Source organism: Megascapheus bottae, chromosome 27, assembly GCF_031878675.1.
Source record: "Megascapheus bottae isolate mThoBot1 chromosome 27, mThoBot2.hap1, whole genome shotgun sequence".
Lineage (NCBI taxonomy): Eukaryota > Metazoa > Chordata > Mammalia > Rodentia > Geomyidae > Megascapheus > Megascapheus bottae.
In genome coordinates this window covers 14,923,204-14,939,573 of record NC_143535.1, presented here as the reverse complement: position 1 = coordinate 14,939,573, position 16,370 = coordinate 14,923,204, and the positions used below count along the sequence as shown (strand labels likewise).

General features: G+C 44.1%; 2 protein-coding genes across 5 annotated transcripts in view; one reads left to right on the top strand and one right to left on the bottom strand.

Annotated features, from left to right (window-relative positions):
* Siral1 (SIR2 antiphage like 1) overlaps positions 1-6,718 on the bottom strand; it is a 33,169-nt gene extending 26,451 nt beyond the window's left edge. For 2 of the 4 annotated variants that reach the window (XM_090319681.1, XM_090319683.1), the window contains exon 1: positions 924-1,010. The gene's annotated coding sequence lies outside the window, so the exon portion shown is untranslated. Of the gene's footprint in view, positions 1-923; positions 1,028-6,648 lie in introns of those variants that run through there. The other 2 variants (XM_090319686.1, XM_090319682.1) reach the window with 2 other exon arrangements.
* A 106-nt stretch (positions 6,719-6,824) lies between these two features.
* On the top strand, positions 6,825-16,114 carry Rpusd4 (RNA pseudouridine synthase D4). Its single transcript, XM_090319679.1, has 7 exons — positions 6,825-7,032; positions 7,359-7,524; positions 9,232-9,433; positions 11,977-12,070; positions 12,145-12,289; positions 14,296-14,393; positions 15,143-16,114. Exons 1-7 carry the CDS (start codon positions 6,844-6,846, stop codon positions 15,380-15,382), a joined length of 1,134 nt encoding a protein of 377 aa, XP_090175805.1. The 5' UTR covers positions 6,825-6,843; the 3' UTR covers positions 15,383-16,114.
* The last annotated feature ends 256 nt before the right edge of the window (positions 16,115-16,370 follow it).

The following is a 16,370-nucleotide window of genomic DNA, read 5'->3' as shown; positions in this document are numbered from 1 at the left end:
CAACAGCTGAGCTAACACACAGTGTTTAGGATAAGACTGACCAATATATTGGCACATTTGGGAAAAACTTAACAGGATGTGCATGTAAAGCAGGCACAGGCTAACTTAAACACAGAAGACAGCTGCAAGAATCATATGGCTCAACAGGAACACTGTTTGGCAGAAGTGTGACTACATAAAAGCTGCCTGTTTTAGCCAAAGATTACAATATAACTGTGTACAGGAAGGACAGGGCAGTGGCAAAGTGGTGAACACACAAGATCCTATAAACTCAACTGAGAGGAAAAAAGAAACAATGTATAACAAATGAGTTGTAAATATAAAGATTATATCAGAAGAAAATAACTGAATAGTTGCTTCTAAAGAAAGGAAGGCAGAGGGAACTTTTTTCATTATAAGCCTTTCAATACTATTTGGTTTTTGGTCCTGTGGCTTGAATTCTGGGCTTGGGCAGAGTCCTAGAGCTCTTCAGCTCAAGGCTAGCGCTCTACCACTAGAGCCACAGTGCCATGTTCACATCCAGTGTTCTGGTAATTAGCTGGAGATAAGAGTCTTGCTGGGCTGGCTTTGAAGCTTAATCCTGAGATCTTAGCCACCTGAGTAGCTCGAATTAGAGGCGTGAGCCACTAGCACCTGGCTTATTTGAGTTTTAAAACTACAAACATAGCCAGTTGGCAGTGGCTCTTATCTGTAATCTTATCTAGTCAGCAACAGGCATATGGAAGACTGGTTCAAGGCTGGTCTGGGGAATAAAGTTAGCCAGATACCCTCTCAACCAATGGACTGAGCACGGTGACATGTCCATGAAAGGAGATTGTAGACAGCTATAGGTAGAAGTCTGAGACTGATCCTGGGCAAAAACATGAGACCTTACCCGAAAAATAATTAAAGCAAAAAAGGGCTCAAAATGGTAGAATACCTACCTTAGCAAGTGTAAGGTCCCGAGTTTAAAAAAAAACAAACTGAAGTAGGCCGGGTGCACATACAGTATATGCTTAGCTTGGGCAAGGATCCCTGTGTTTGATCCCTATAATGAAATAAACAAATAATAATAAATATACTAAAGTTGGCCCATATAATATATACTTTTAACCACACCATATGGGAGACTTGAGGCAGGATTTTGAGTTAAAGGCCAGGTTGGGCTACACAGTAAGAACTGGCTCAAAGCCACAAAAACAAAAGAAAAATCAAGCCAGGCACTGGTTACTTGGGAGACTAAGATCTAAGGATAGCAGTTCAAAGCCAGTCCAGGGCAGAACCTGAGACACTCTTCTTATCTCCAATTAACCACCAGATAACCAGAAGTGGCTCTGTAGCTCAAAGTGATAAAGCACTAGCCCAGGACCTGAATTCAAGCCCCATGACTGAAGATTAAAAATGAAACAAAAAAGCAAGCAAGCAGCAAGAAAAATACTAGGCTGGGATGGAGCTCAGTGGCAAAATGCTTTTCTAGCAAGTACAATTATTATCCTTGGCTCGATCCCCATACCAAAACAATAAACGACAAAAAAAAAATATACAAAATAAAAAGCATACTAAAGCGAGAGAGGTAAAGCAGTCTACGTCATGATTCCACAGCTAAGTGGAAGAGCCAGGACCTGAAGCCCACCTAATCTAGCTGACTAAATCATGCAAATTCCTAGCCGCTTCCCCCCCTCCAATATCTGAGGTTCACAGACCTCATGACTCTTATGCATGCTCACTAGATCCTATTGGAATTAAAGGGCATGCATGTTTGTGGCTCTTTCTTGGATCTCAATTCAAATTCATTTGTTAAAAAGAAAAAGGAAAAAGAGCTGAATAGGAAAAATCTGCACACCAACTAGTTACTGTGACAATAGTACTGCCCTCTTTTACTAACAGATAATGAAGTGTTTATAAACGACATGTCTGGGATTTGATTCAAAACCATCTTGGAGATGATAGTGAGCAAGACTGGTTCTGTCTGGGCTGGATAACTGTAGAAGCTGGCTGAGGGAGATACAAAAGTTTCCTAGAGGATTTTCTCTACCTTGGTACATACCTGAAAATTTTCCACAATTGACAACAACAAAAAAAAGACTGAAGAAAAACCGTGATACTTATTAGCAAAGCGGAATTATAAATGATTCATTCTTCATCACCGTTCTACTTTCAAACACACACACACACACACACACTCACACACACATAAAACATATACCACACACACACACGCACACACAGAGCTTTGAATGTACAAGGGTTATCTTCCTGACGGCGAGATACGTCTCATGTAGTGATGGAACCTTCAGCCTTTGGTACTGCCAGGTGGGGACTATGTATGGTCAGCTGTCTCTGTGGGCCATTTCCAGCTTTCTCAATAATATAGTAATTATTTCTACTTGTGTCATGAAATAAAAAGTCTGGAAAACACTGGACTTGTCATCTTTAGTCAAAAGCTCAGTGAAAGTATGAGAGGTAACAGTACAATGGGGCCATTTAAAAATGTTGGCACCAAATAAAACCCAATATCCATGTTACAGGTCTACACTACTGTTTTCTGGTATTTTTTTCTCACCTTCCCTCTTCCTCTCTCCCCCCCAGGAGATTGAAACCAGGGCCTCACACATGCTAATTGCATGCCCGCCCCCTTTTTTTGTGGGTTTTGGGGCTTGAACTTGGCCTAGGGGCTGTCCCTGAGTTCTTCAACTCAAGGCTATCGCCCTACCCTTGAGCCAAGCCCTATATCCTGTTTTCTAGAGGTTAACTGGAGATAAGTCTCAGGTTCTTTTGTGCCTGTGCTGTCTTTGAATCTTGATCCTCAGCTCTCAGTCTCCAGAGTAGCTAAGATTACAGGCTTGAGCCACCACCCTTAATCCCCTCCTATTATTTTTCTATCTACACCCCCTCTCATGCTTCTCTTAGGATATCTTAAGCTTAATAACAACATTATTCAACAAAGTAAATTTGAAATATAGTATTTCTGGCACAAAGTTAAGTTTGGGGGACTGGAGAATAATCCAGATTCTCTGTGCAAGAGCTAACTGTATTCCAGGTAAGTGTCAAGCTGTGAACCAGTGGCTCATTACCATAATCCTAGCTACTCAGGAGACTGAGAGCTGAGGATCATGGTTCAAAGCCAGCCACCCCCGGCCCCCATCCATGAGATTCTTATTTTCAATTAACCAGCTAAAAAATGACAGTAAAGGCGTGGCTCAAACAGTAGAGCACTAGTCTTGAGCAAATAAAGCACAATTAAGACCATAAGGCTGGGAGCTCAAGCTCCAGTAATCAGCAAGTGTCACAAAAAGTCCTCTTGTTAAAACCAAAGCCAAGCAGGACACTGGTGGCTCACACCTGTAATCCTAGCTACTCAGGAGATTGAGATCTGAGGATCACAGTTCAAAGCCAGCCTGGCACAAAAGCACAAGTCCATGAGACTCATCTGCAATTAGCCACCAGAAAACTGCAAGTTGCATTGAGGCTCAAGTGGTAGAGTGCTAGCCTTGAGCTGCAGAGCTCAAGGCCAAGGCCCAGGCCCAGAGTACTGAAATAAATGTTCAATGAAAATTTTTCACAGAACAGAAGCCTAAAATTGTAAAGACCGGCTGTTAAATGGCCAAAACATTGAAACTCAAATTTTCTATTCCACTTTGTAGTAGCTGAAATGGGACTAGTTCTTAGCCTTCCTCCTCAACTGTATTTCCCAGGACTCCTTCAGTGTCTCGTCTGTTAATTGCTCCTTTTAATCTCTCTAAAACCATAAAACAATGTACTTCCTGCTCTTCAGAGAAACAGGATCTCTGGCTAATCTGCAACTAGCAAATCATTTCTTGAGAAGCCACAATTTAAGTATATGATTACTCAACCTCAAATTTATAATAGTGAAATTCATGTCCCTTTATTATCTAGTCCTTGTTTACATTTGTGAAATAATATGGCAACTTTTTTGTGTGTTCTGGCATTAAGTGGGAAATAACCTTAAAAAAAAACTATCATCTTATTGTTCATAATGCACTGTGTGAATTTATTTCTTTTCTCTTTTTTCCCCTGTGATTTATCTCATGTTGTTACTGTATTTGACTTTGGTACCTAATATATTGTATATATGCTTATTTGTTTATTTGAAATAAGGAAGGGAAGGGGAAAAACAAGGTGATTGAGAGGGGGTTGCAGGACGGAAAGTGGGAGGAAAACATGGGAAGGAGTATCAATGTACCCACTACCCAAGGAATGTAACTGTATCCCCTCTATATATCACCTAACAATAAACTACAATTTAAAAATAGTTAAAAAAAAACTACCAAGTTTTTCTTTATATGTTATTTTGAGGACAAATATTCTGACATATCAAAAATAAGCCACATTTGAATGCGAAATGAAGAATCAACTAATAGAATTTTATTCCTTGTATGTGAAAATGGTTCACACAAGAGGTGTCACCACCCAGAAAGACAATGTAAGTTTGGTGCAGAAAACTGAAAGCCTAAAATAGCATCAATTGAATGAGATAGAGGAGGCAATATACAGATTAAAAAGGGAAAGACAGGATGTTTGCATGAATTCTTATACTCAGAGCAGCTGTACTTCAAACCAGGAAATGCCAACATTCATTGGCAAAATTTAAGGAAGTTGTAGCTTCTGTAACTACATTAACTAACACCATATACTAAAAACAAACTTGTATTCTTTAAATTCCTTTTACAAGTTTTAACAAAAACCTAAAACAAAACAACAACAAAAAAAGGAGGCATCCAGTGTTTTTATTTTTAGGCAGTATAGTGTGAGCCTTCAGTTAACCTGAAACCCAAGCAGTGACGTCTGAGTTGGTCCCTCATTTTGTTTCCTGCCTGCTGCAGAAAGTCTGTTCAGTAAGAACAAATATTGTTTCTTGAATGATGTGAAGAAAAATGAAGGTGGAAACTGGTTTTCCCCGCATCCCCCTCCCCAACTATGAGAGTCCTGTGCCCCAAAGCATGGTAATTAATGAAATGCTATCAATTTACATCCTAGTGACCAAATTCATTTAACTTAGTAACAAGTGATGATTAACAATTTAGTGAAATTATAACCTGGGTCAGCAGCAGATTAGTAAAAACTAATAATTATTTTATGCTGGAATTTCTCAACTTTTATAGTGCCCTATTATCTGCAGGCAAGGCAAACCACCACCACCACTACCACCCCATCCACATCCACACCCAAACCCACAAGAAACATAGGTGTTTTCCAAACTCTCTTGAAATTCTTTCCATTTATATTCACCTACCATATTAAAGAAACAAACAAGTCTTCTCATTCTTTACATTCATCTTTACATTTACCTGCATCATTTCTTACTTTTATTCTTCAGGTCAAAGACAGAAATATAAGAATTCAAAATAGGCAGAAACACCTCACACAACCCTGAGGTCCTTTAGCAATCTAACAAATCCCTGAGGTCCTTTAGCAATCTAACAAATATTTGCTGAGATTACTAGCTATGCCGGAGGATTAAAAAAAAATGTCTTCAAAGGACTCACATGGTCCAAAGACTAGTACCTTGCAAAGTGGGGTGTGTGTGTGGGGGGGGGAAGACCACTGAATGGGGCATGAGCTCACTGATGATTACCACCAAGCTTGCAGCATCCTAGCAGGTTTTCCTGTTTCCGAACCCTTTCCTCTTGAATCCGTCCTGCATCGGACTGCCAAATCCATTCCTAGATTTCCACTTTCAAGGAATCTCTCAGGAAGCTTCAAACCCAACCACCCACCTACATCACGTGTAACTTCAAAACTCTTGGACTTGAGGTCTTATTTGGACTTAGCTCCACCTCTCAAGCTCCCCGAGGCTCCCAGCGCTCTTCTCTTAGGGAGGGGTCGGGTTCCAAACCTCATTTAACTTCCCATTCTAACGCCCCGGGGACAGGCCCCCTGACAGGTCCGGCAGTTTTCCACACAGTGGTGAACAACAGTGCTCTAAGCTTCTTTCTTAACAAGTGGTAACCATGACCAACCCCAGCAGATGGTCGCATGCCTGGCCCACCTCGGCTGAAATCCTCGGAGCGATGGCTTTAGTCCAGGCATGTCACCTCTAGCAAGAGGTGGGTCATGGGGTTTTGGGGGACGGCTGCTGAACTACGGATGGGGAAAATAAAGGAAGGGGAAGGGAAGTCCTTTCTCAGGGAGAGGAGGCTCCAAGCAAGGAATTCCTGAGGAAGGACGGGAGAGATCCATGGTGCGTGTTTCTCTCCCCCCCGCCCCCTCTCTCTTTCTCTCTCGGTGGGAAACGGGGACTGGGGACTCTGGATTTTAAAAACGGACGGCCACCCTTGAGAGGAAGGGGGGACAGGTTTCGACGTGAAACAAAGAGGTGGGAGTCGGAAGGTGAGGGAGCGAGGCTGGGGCTCCGGGCATCTCCGGAGGAGGCTCCACGCTTCCCTCGGGGACCGGTCGCGGACCTGGTTGCCAGGAGGGACGAGATCGGTGCCCGGGAAAGCAAGCTCCGGGGCGAGCGAGCGTCCGCGGGGCTCCGCTTCACAGAGGGCGCGGGGGCGGGGAGGTGTTTGGGAGTGAGGTCGCGCCCCCCAAAAGGGAGGATGGCTTGTCAGGACAGTGTTCCCCACGGACGAGACCCCGAAGGATGCGGGAAACATTGAGGAACCGGCTTTTACCAACCCCAGCCCGGCTGCCCCACACACTCACCGCGTCTCTTCCAAACGCCACCGCTCCAGCTGCAGCTACCGGCCGGCGCAGCCGCACTGAGCGCGCACCGCCCACGTGACGCGAGAGGCTCCGCCCTCCGGTGCCCCACGTGACCTGCCACAGCCCTCCCGCTAGTTCCTCCCACGCGTCACTCTTCTTCACGTGGTCTGCTTCCCTCCCCGCCTGGTTAGAAAGATGGCGGCGCCCTGCTGTAAGGCGCCTGGCTTCTGGATCCGGGGTACGAATAAACATTTAGGGGATCTCTTCACGCTCATCTCTAAGCGATTTTGTTCCACGGCTACTGCTTCGAAGCCTCTGAGCGCCCAGAGTTTAGCGGAGCGGCTTCGAGCCCAGAAACAGGAACAAAAGCAGCAGAAGCTGGAGGTGAGCATGGAAGGACTACAACTCCCAGGAGGCAGTGCGCCCGCTGACTTCCCCGGCGGTGGGCGCGGCGGAGGGTCCTTGACCCCGAGTCCAGTCACTGTTGAGCTTGTGTGGTGTGAGGCTGTCTGTCGTGGCCGTAGTGTGGGGTGCGGCGTCTTCCCGTGGGCTGGGCTCCTGCCCGCCCTCTTCCCCCGCCGCCACGTCCTCACCAGGCATTGCTCGCGCTCCTTCTCTCCCCTTTTGTGTATTGCTCACCTCCCAGCCTCCTGAGCAGCGAGGATGGCAGGCGTGAGCCATCGCTGCCCCCTTTCTTCTCTTCTCCCTAGGTGCCCGCAAACCCTGTTCAGCGGAGGGTGCAAGAGCTGGTGCGATACACGCAGCAGCTGCAGCGAGTGCATCCCAACGTGCTTGCTAAGGCGCTGACTCGTGGGATTCTCTACCAAGACACGAGCATTGTGGTGATCAATAAGCCCTATGGTCTCCCTGTTCACGGTATGGAGCCTGTGGGGAAAGCCGTGGGGGTGGGGGGGCAGCCGTGAAACACGGGAAGCCCTCTTACATTCAAATCAGACCTTTGCCGGATTTTAGTCTGTCAGAGAACCATCGAGGACACAGACACGCGTGTCCAGTCTCTTCTAAACCTCCCACAGCAAGGATTCTCAGAATGTGCTGTGTGCAGACACCCGCAGGGATTGCTAAAGAGAAATACCAAACCCGCGGGGTGCTAGTCTATTGGTTGTTTTCTGCACCCAAAGTAGGAAGAGGACCAAGAATATTGGTAGATGCACCAGCAGCTTGCAACTGTAATTCCAGGTCCTCCAGAGTCTGAGGCAGGAGGACCAGGAGTTCCACGTTAGTCTGGGCAACATAAAACCCCCATTTCAATAAGAGGAAAAAACCAAACTAAACCACAACAACAATGAAGGCACCAAAAACAAAAAACAGCAACCGGGAAAGAGGAAATAATATGCAAGAGAAAAGAAAAGGTGTGTGTGTATGTTGTAGTATGTCTAACATAAAACCCTATATAGTGTCTGGCACTTGATGGACACTCGCATATCATTGAATAAATATTGGATGTATTGATAAGGGACAGCTGAGGTGAGTCTGAAAAAGATATTTGTGAAACATTTGCAGAATGAAAAGACATATTCTAGCTAAAATAAATATTTTAGTTGTTCCTTTGGGGGAGCAATTAAATGAATGTGCAGAATTAAAGCAGGCACTGTTAAGTGCTTTGTGTGGTTTTCTTTTTCTCTTGAATCTCACAACATTTCCTAATGAGATTATTTGCCAAAGATTGTTGTTTCATAGATGATAAAACAAAGTTGGGAAGATACTCTCTCCAAGGTCAGATGGCTATTTAGGAGAGTATAAAGCAGGCCTCAAGAGAGCTTATAGGGGTTTTTTTGTTTGTTTGTTTGTTTTTTGTTTTTGCCAGTCCTGGGCTTGAGCTCAGGGCCTGAGCACTGTCCTTGGACTTTCTCAAGGCTAGAGCTCTACCACTTGAGCCTCAGCACCACTTCTGGCTTATTTTTTTCTTTTCCTTTTCTATGTTTGTAGTACTGAGGAATCAAACCCGGGTCTTTATGCATGTTAGGCAAGCACTCTACCACTGGACTTAACTCCTGGCCCCAACTTCTTATAATGTTGCAAGTATATTTAAGACGAAGGTTTAGCTGGGCACGAGTGGCTCACACCCATAATCCTAGATACTCAGGAGGCTGTCATCTGAAGATCACTGTTCAAAGCCATCCCAGGCAGGACAGTCCTTGAGACTGAGCTGCAATTAACCACCAGAAAACTAGAAGTGTTGCTGTGTTAGAGCACTAGCCTCAAGAGAAAAAGCTTAGGGACATAGCCCAGGCCTCGAGTTCAAGCCCCATGATCAACAAAAAGACAGAAAGGAGGAGTTGGTGGAGGAGGAGGAAAACTTAGGCTTTAGGACATTATTTCTTAACATTTTTTCTTAATTGCTTAGGAGCCCTTTAAGCAGCTTGCTACAGTGAAGATTCCAATTTAGACTAGACTGGAGACCTGAGATTCATTTTCAGTAAGAAAGATCTGTGTGCTGATATTGCTAGACCCTCCTACACTTTAGTAATATACTCCAGAACACATTGACAGTTTATGTCAATGACTTTTCCCCCCAATAATTCTTGTATGAAACTCTCCATCCTCTGGCTTTTCTCTTCTTAGGTGGCCCTGGGGTCCAGCTCTGCATCAATGAAGTACTGCCTATCCTGGCAAAGATGCTTCATGGTTACAAGGCAGAGCCCTTGCATCTATGCCACCGGCTGGACAAGGAAACCACAGGTGTAATGGTTTTGGCTTGGGAGAAGGAAATGGCACATCAGATTCAAGAGTTGTTTAGAACCCGTCAAGTGGTGAAGAAGTACTGGTATGAGGCACTGTGATTAAGCATTTCTTATGTCTGTCCATCCATCATAGATTAGGAACTGTTAATAGAAGGTACTTATATTACGACCTGTTAGGATAGAAACAGCGGTGAAATAGATTTGATGCTTCGTATGTTAAGAGTTTGATAAACAGTGGTTCTTAATCATGGCTGTAAGAAATACTATGATTTTACTTCTATGCTAAAATAGTCAAAAAAAGGTAAAAGTAAGCAGCCTTCTAGAGATTCTGCCTGCCCTGATGTTCTAGATTCTTCCATTCAGGAAGACTCCTACTCCTTATTCATTTACATTATGTCTAATATATATATAGCACTTGCATGTGTATCTACACACACACACACACCTACCACATTATACAATTTATATCCTATTTTTAATTTTTTTGCTGCCACTTAATTATCTTGGAGATACTTATATGTTAGTAATATAGTTCTACTTTAGTTGTTTTTTCTTATAGAAAAATGATATATGAGCCAAAGAATCCTTCTTTTCTGTGTCTATGTAGTTCCCTCTCCCAGAAGCAGTTTCTGTAACAGTGTCTTGTGTAAACTTCTGAAGTTATACTGGGAATATATAAACACAGTGCTATATGGCAGCATTGTGTGTGTAGGTGTATGTGTGTGTACATTGTGGTTTAAACTATGGCGCTCTCTTGGCTTGCTTGCTCTTACTACAGAGCCACTGGAGATGCCCAGCTTGGAAGCACACTTTATACTGTGCTCTGCACCCTGCTGTCTACATGTGGATTGTGTCTCTTGGAGAGTATTTCATGTTATACTTGTAGATCTGTCTCCATTATAATGGTTCTGTGCTATTCTGCCAAAAGAATAGATGTTGAGATAAGTGGTTCACATTTTCCAGAGCCTTTTGAACTATGGGTGAATGTATTTGCCGTACTCTATTTTCTCTTACTATAACAATACCTAAGTGTAGGTAATTTCTAAAGAAAGGAGTTTATTTTGACATGGTTCTGGAGGTATGATCTAGTGGGGGCCTTGTGCTGCTTCAACTTGTGATAGAAAGTTAGAAGGGCAAGTGGGCATGTGCAGAAGAGGAAAAGCAGAGGTAGCCTTGCTTTTAGATCAGTCTGCTTGTGTGATTAACACTCCAGTCTCTGCAGTGAGAACTCCTTTCTGGAAGTTAACCCAGTCCCTCTGGAGCAGTAGTCCCCTCCCTCTGCCCTCCCTTCTTTCTTTTCTTCTTTCTTTCTGAGCAGCAATTAACCATCAGAAAACCAGAAGTGTTGCTGTGGCTCAAAGTGGTAGAGGGCCAGCCTGGAGTTGTACGAAGAGATTTGTGAAGGAATGGTCTGCAGAGGATGAATTAAAAAAAGGTGGTGGGGGGCGGGGAGTGTCAAGCCAGGCACCAGTGGCTCACACCTGTAATCCTAGCTACTTAGGAGGCTGAGAGCTGAGGATTGCAGTTCAAAGCCAGCCCAGGCACGAAAGTCTGTGAGACTCTTAGCTCCAATTAACCACCAGAAAACCAGAAGTGACTCTGTGGCTCAAGTGGTAGAGCACTAGCCTTGAGTTGAAGAGCTCATGGACAGCGCCCAGGCCCAGAGTTCAAGCCCCAGGGCTGTGTGTGTGTGTGTGTGTGTGTGTGTGTTTCACTCAGCTGAAGCAAGAGGATCAAGTGTTTGAGGCTTGCCTTAGATTACAGAGACTCTAGTCTCAAAAAACAAATAAATTTAATAAATAAAAAATGCCACAAAACAAAACCAAATTTATCCATAGATTACTTGGATTTATAGCCAAATATTAAAAACCACTATAATAGGGGCCAGGAGCATGGCCTAGTGGTAGAGTGCTTTTCTAGGATGCACAAAGCCCTGGGTTCGATTCCTCCATACCACATACACAGAAAAGGCGGGAAGTTGTGCTGTGGCTCAAGTGTTAGAGTACTAGCCTTGAGAAAGCCTAAGGACAGTGTCCAGACCCTGAGTTCAAGCCCCAGGAATGGCAAACAAACAAATGAAAAAGACACTAAGATAAGTTATAATTGGAAGGTCCAGCAGGAATATCTTGGTATAGTGCTTAGCCTGAGAGCTGACTACTTCTTTTAAGCTTATATCTTTTACTACTAAAGTTACAATAGTAATATAACTTAGGAGGAAAAAGAGAAGAAAAGCATAACAACATGTTATAAATGGTTGTATACCATTAAAAGAAATGGTTTTGTGTCCTGTCTTTCTTTTTAAAATGATAAAGATGATGGAACTGAGCCTAGACAAAGTGAACAAACAGAACAATGAATGAACCAGTCTGGTGGAAAACTCACAGGACTGCTTGCCACTTTTACCACATAGGTAAATAGGAAGAACCTGTGCCCAAAGAAGACAGAAGCATAGCCATGACTCTGTAATCCGTTTAATCTCTCCTCACCACATAGACAGCAGAAGAAACTACGAGGAATGCCCATGGTTAATACAGTCAGTCTGCTGTGAGGTCCTCTAGGCTGCCAAGGCCCCAGAGTTCCTCCCTGACTTCTGTGGTGAAAGCAGTGATTTATGTGTCACCCCCAGGGCCATCACGGTGCGAGTCCCCATGCCGTCGGCAGGAGTGGTGGATATCCCCATCATTGAGAAGGAGGTGAAAGGCCAGCAGCACCACCACAAGGTGGGTGAGCTATCCCCTGTCACGTGGGTTTCTGGTCTGCTTTGGCAATTATATCTTGATTTCTTTGGCTTCAGATGACTCTGGCCCCAACCTACCGTATGGACAACGGGAAAATGGTGAAAGTGCCCTCCAGCCGGAATGCCCACATTGCCGTCACACAGTACCAGGTCTTTAGCAGCACTCTGTCTTCCGCCCTCGTGGAATTGCAGCCCATTACTGGTGAGAGGGCCCAGGGGTTTGTGCTGACTTCTGCCCTTGTTTTGAGCTACTGGTACTGTAGATAGGTGAAGGAAGCTGACCCCGTGCTTCTGGTGCTGTTCTGAGACTGGGGAGCATAAAAATATAGTTTGAGCCGGGAGTAGTGGCTCACACCTGTAAACCTTAGCTACTCAGGAGGCTGAGATCTGAGGATCAAGGTTCAAAGCCAGCCTGGGCACAGAAGAACCTAAAACTGTTATCTCCAGTTAACCTCTAGAAAACAGGAAGTGGGGCTTAGTTCAAGGGTAGGCCAGTAGCCTTGAGCTGAAGAGCTCAGGGACAGTGCCCAGGCCAAGCCCCATGACCCCCCCAAATATATATATATATGTATATGTGTGTGTATATATATGTATATATGTATATACATGTGTGTGTGTGTACAAGCTGGGCACTACTGACTCACACGTGTAATGCTAACTGCCCAAAAGGCTGATAACTGAGGTTTATGGTTTGAAGCTAGCCTGAGCAGAGAAATCCATGAAACTCTTTATCTTCAATAAAATACTCAGAAAAAGCCAGAAGTGGTACTGTGGTTCAAATGTTAGAGTGCCAGCCTTGAGCAAAAAGAAGCTCAGGCCCTGAGTTCATAAATAAGAAATATACAAAACATGTCCTCGAAAATGTAAATTAGGCTGGGTATGGTAGTCATGCCTATAATTGGAGATATTTGGAAGGTGGAGATCAAGAGGATAGCAGTTTGAGGCCAGCTTGGGCAAAAACTTGATGAAGCCCCATCAGAATCCAATATCTGCGAGTAGTGTGCGTGCATTCATCCCAGTGACATGGGAAGCATAAATAGGAGGATTGTAGTCCAGGCCGGTTTGAGCATAAACATAAGAGATTTATTTATTTTTATTTATTTATTTATTTATTTATTTATTTATTTTGCCAGTTCTGGGCCTTGAAGTCAGAGCCTGAGCACTGTACTTGGGCTTTTTCAAGGCTAGTTCTTTACCACTTTGAGCCTTAGACTACTTCGGCTTTTTTTCTAAGTATGTGGTAACGAGGAATTGAACCCTGGTCTTGGGGCATGCTAGGTAAGCACTCTACCATTAGGCTAAACTCGCAGCTGCTAAACATAAGATCTTGTCATTGAAATAACTAAGACAAGAAGAGCTAGGGACATGGCTTAAATAGTAGAGCACCTGAGTTGAATGTTCATTATTACCCCACACACAAAAAAAGGAAAAAATAAAAGAAAAATACCGTATTTCTATTTCTGGGATGTTCCCAAAAGAATATAAACCAGCAGTTTGTATACTCCTGGTTATAGGAACATTAGTCACAATAGCCAAAACGATAGATAACCAAATACTGTTGATAAATGAATGACTTGTTTGCTTGCTCTCCTGGTGTTGTGTGGCTGGCACTCTTGGCCATACCTCTGGGCATGCTTTTTGCTGATTACTTTGGAGATGGAGTCTTAAGGACTTTTCTGCACAAGCTGGCTTCAGCTGGATCTCAGCCTCCTGAGTAGCTAGGATATAAGTGTGAACCACTGGTGCTCAGCTTAAAATGGGCAATTTTATGTATATTTTATTATAAATAAAAATGTACAGAATACTAATACTTATTTAAATATCAAAGTTTTCAAAAAGGATAAAGGTAAACATCAAATTCATGATAGTGACTAGGTAAAGTATTCATGATGTTAGTATCGTGAGCTGGCTGTTACTATACAGCTTATAGTTTATATTACTACTACTGCTATTGTTATTACTGGATTGGGATTGAACCCAAGGCCTGGCTCATGCTGGACAAGCACTCTACCACTGAGCTACACTTCCAACCACACCCTTTTCTGTATTGCTTAGTGGATTGGGGGCTTTGCCTGATACTGCGATTTGATGTGTGTGTGTGTGTGTGTGTGTGTGTGTGTGTGTGTGTGTGTGTGCGTGTGTGTGTGTGTGGAGGCCAGCATTGTGTCTGTAGCTCTTTATAAACTCTTTCTTTCTTTTTCTCTTAAGGAATAAAGCATCAACTTCGCGTTCACCTGTCTTTTGGACTGGACTGCCCGATCCTTGGTGATCACAAGTACTCAGACTGGAATAGGTTGGCCCCTCAGGTAAAACTCATTTAACCCATTGTGCTGTGCAACAGAATAAGGGAGAGATCCTATACTTTCTTTCTCTTAAAATTCAGGAAAGGCCAGGTGCTGGTGGCTCATACCAGTAATCCTAGCTACTCGGGAGGCTGAGATCTGAGGACTGTAGTTTGAAGCCAGCCCAGGCAGGGAAGTCCATGAGACTCTTATCTCCAACTAACCACCTAAAAGCCAAAGTGGAGCTCTGACTCAAAGTGGTAGAGTGCTAGCCTTGAGCAAAAGAGCTTGGGAACAGTTCCCAGCCCCTAAGTTCAAGCCCTTGGATTGACAATAAAAAAAAAAAAAAAAAAAAAAAAAAAAAACCCTGAAAGGAGTCATTACAAAGAGGTATAGTAAAACCATTCTGGTTATGCAATAGTTAGAGACTTCATGGAACTACAAAACCTTGTTGCCTCATTGTTTGGTCTTTGATCATATTGGGAGATGTGGGCAAGTGGAGCAGTCTGTCTGAAACAGAGGCCATCTTTTTCTTCTTTCGGAGCTGTAGCTCAATCTCCTGAAAGGCTATAGTAGCTAGTAAACAATTCTTTGGTATGGTTCTCTTTTTTTTTTTAAAGCTGGATCTGGACCCTTCCTAGTCCTTCCTGAAGCAGGCTATCCATTATAGGGCATTAGTGTTGGTTCTCTGTAAGTGGAAAAACTCTAGCCTCACCTGCTGGTTGTGGCCATTACTGACCTTGCTCTCAAGGGTTCATCTTTGTTTTGTGTAGAAACTTTCTGCTGGCATCCTGAAGAAACTGGGACTGGAGCAGTCGAAGGCCCGCCACATTCCCCTTCACCTGCATGCCCGGCAGCTGGTCCTGCCTGCCCTGGGGTCCAGGAAGGAGGAACTCAACTTGGTCTGCAAGGTTCCACGCTTCTTTGCACGAACTGTGCGCCGTCTGGGTTTAGAGATGCCAAGCCAGGACCAAAGCAGAGACAACCAAACTGGACAGCCAGAAGCACAGTGAAGAATACTGAGCTCTTTGACCCTGAACTCTTTCCTTTGTTTCATGAAACTGATTTCTCACTTGAGTGGACTACAGAGCAACCATGTAAATAAGATGAGGAAACTGCACTTCAGACCTTTTACTGGAGTGTGAAGTCTGTTTGCTGAGTGTTTAACCATGCTGTGGAAAGGCCCGCTGGAAGTCTCCTTGCCATACAGTGCCTTTACCACGATGGAAGAGCTGAGGGCCACACAGACTGGGGAGAACTGAAGAACAGTCTGATGAAGCATTGGTTCCATCCAACAACAGTGCTCGTGAGCAATCTGGAAGGCTCCTGTGGCTGGAAAGAACTCATTAAACACATGGAATCCAAGGATTCTGTTGGAACTAGAACGTGGGTGCTGTACTGTATGAGTGGTGATAAAGCCTGCGAAGGGGGTGCAGGGACAGTGGTTGAAATGGGGTATTGATAAGGAAGGAAAGCAGGTGGAACTGCCAGCTGGATGACAGAAGTGAGTGAAGCTGGTAGGGTGGAAGGCTTGGTGGGGACGTGAGCGCATGTGCGTATGTTTCCCCCCCTTCTCCCTCTCTCTAGTGATTGTTAGCACCAGCTGGTGGTTGCCATGCGGGGAATAGCTTTTCTAATTTTAGTTTTTTCAAAGACATGGGAATCAGAATCGATTTTCATTTTTTCAAAAAAACCTCAGGAATATCTCCCAGCCTGTTAACAATTAAATGAAAATTTGAAGAGACCCTGAGGCAGCCCAACACATTTCTAAGTTGGATTTGGCCAGTGGGTTTCATGGTTCTGATTTGCAATGCATTTAGTAAATGGGTGTGGAAATCTGGGGCAGGATGCCACCTTGAAAAGTATGGGTCAGTGGTCGGTGCTTGTGCTGCACCGTGTCCTTCCCACACTCGGGAATGACTGATTCACAAGCATGGTCATGAAGGCGCCGCCATTAAACAGAGAAGCTGTGGGCCAGGAGTTTGGCCTAGTGACAGAATG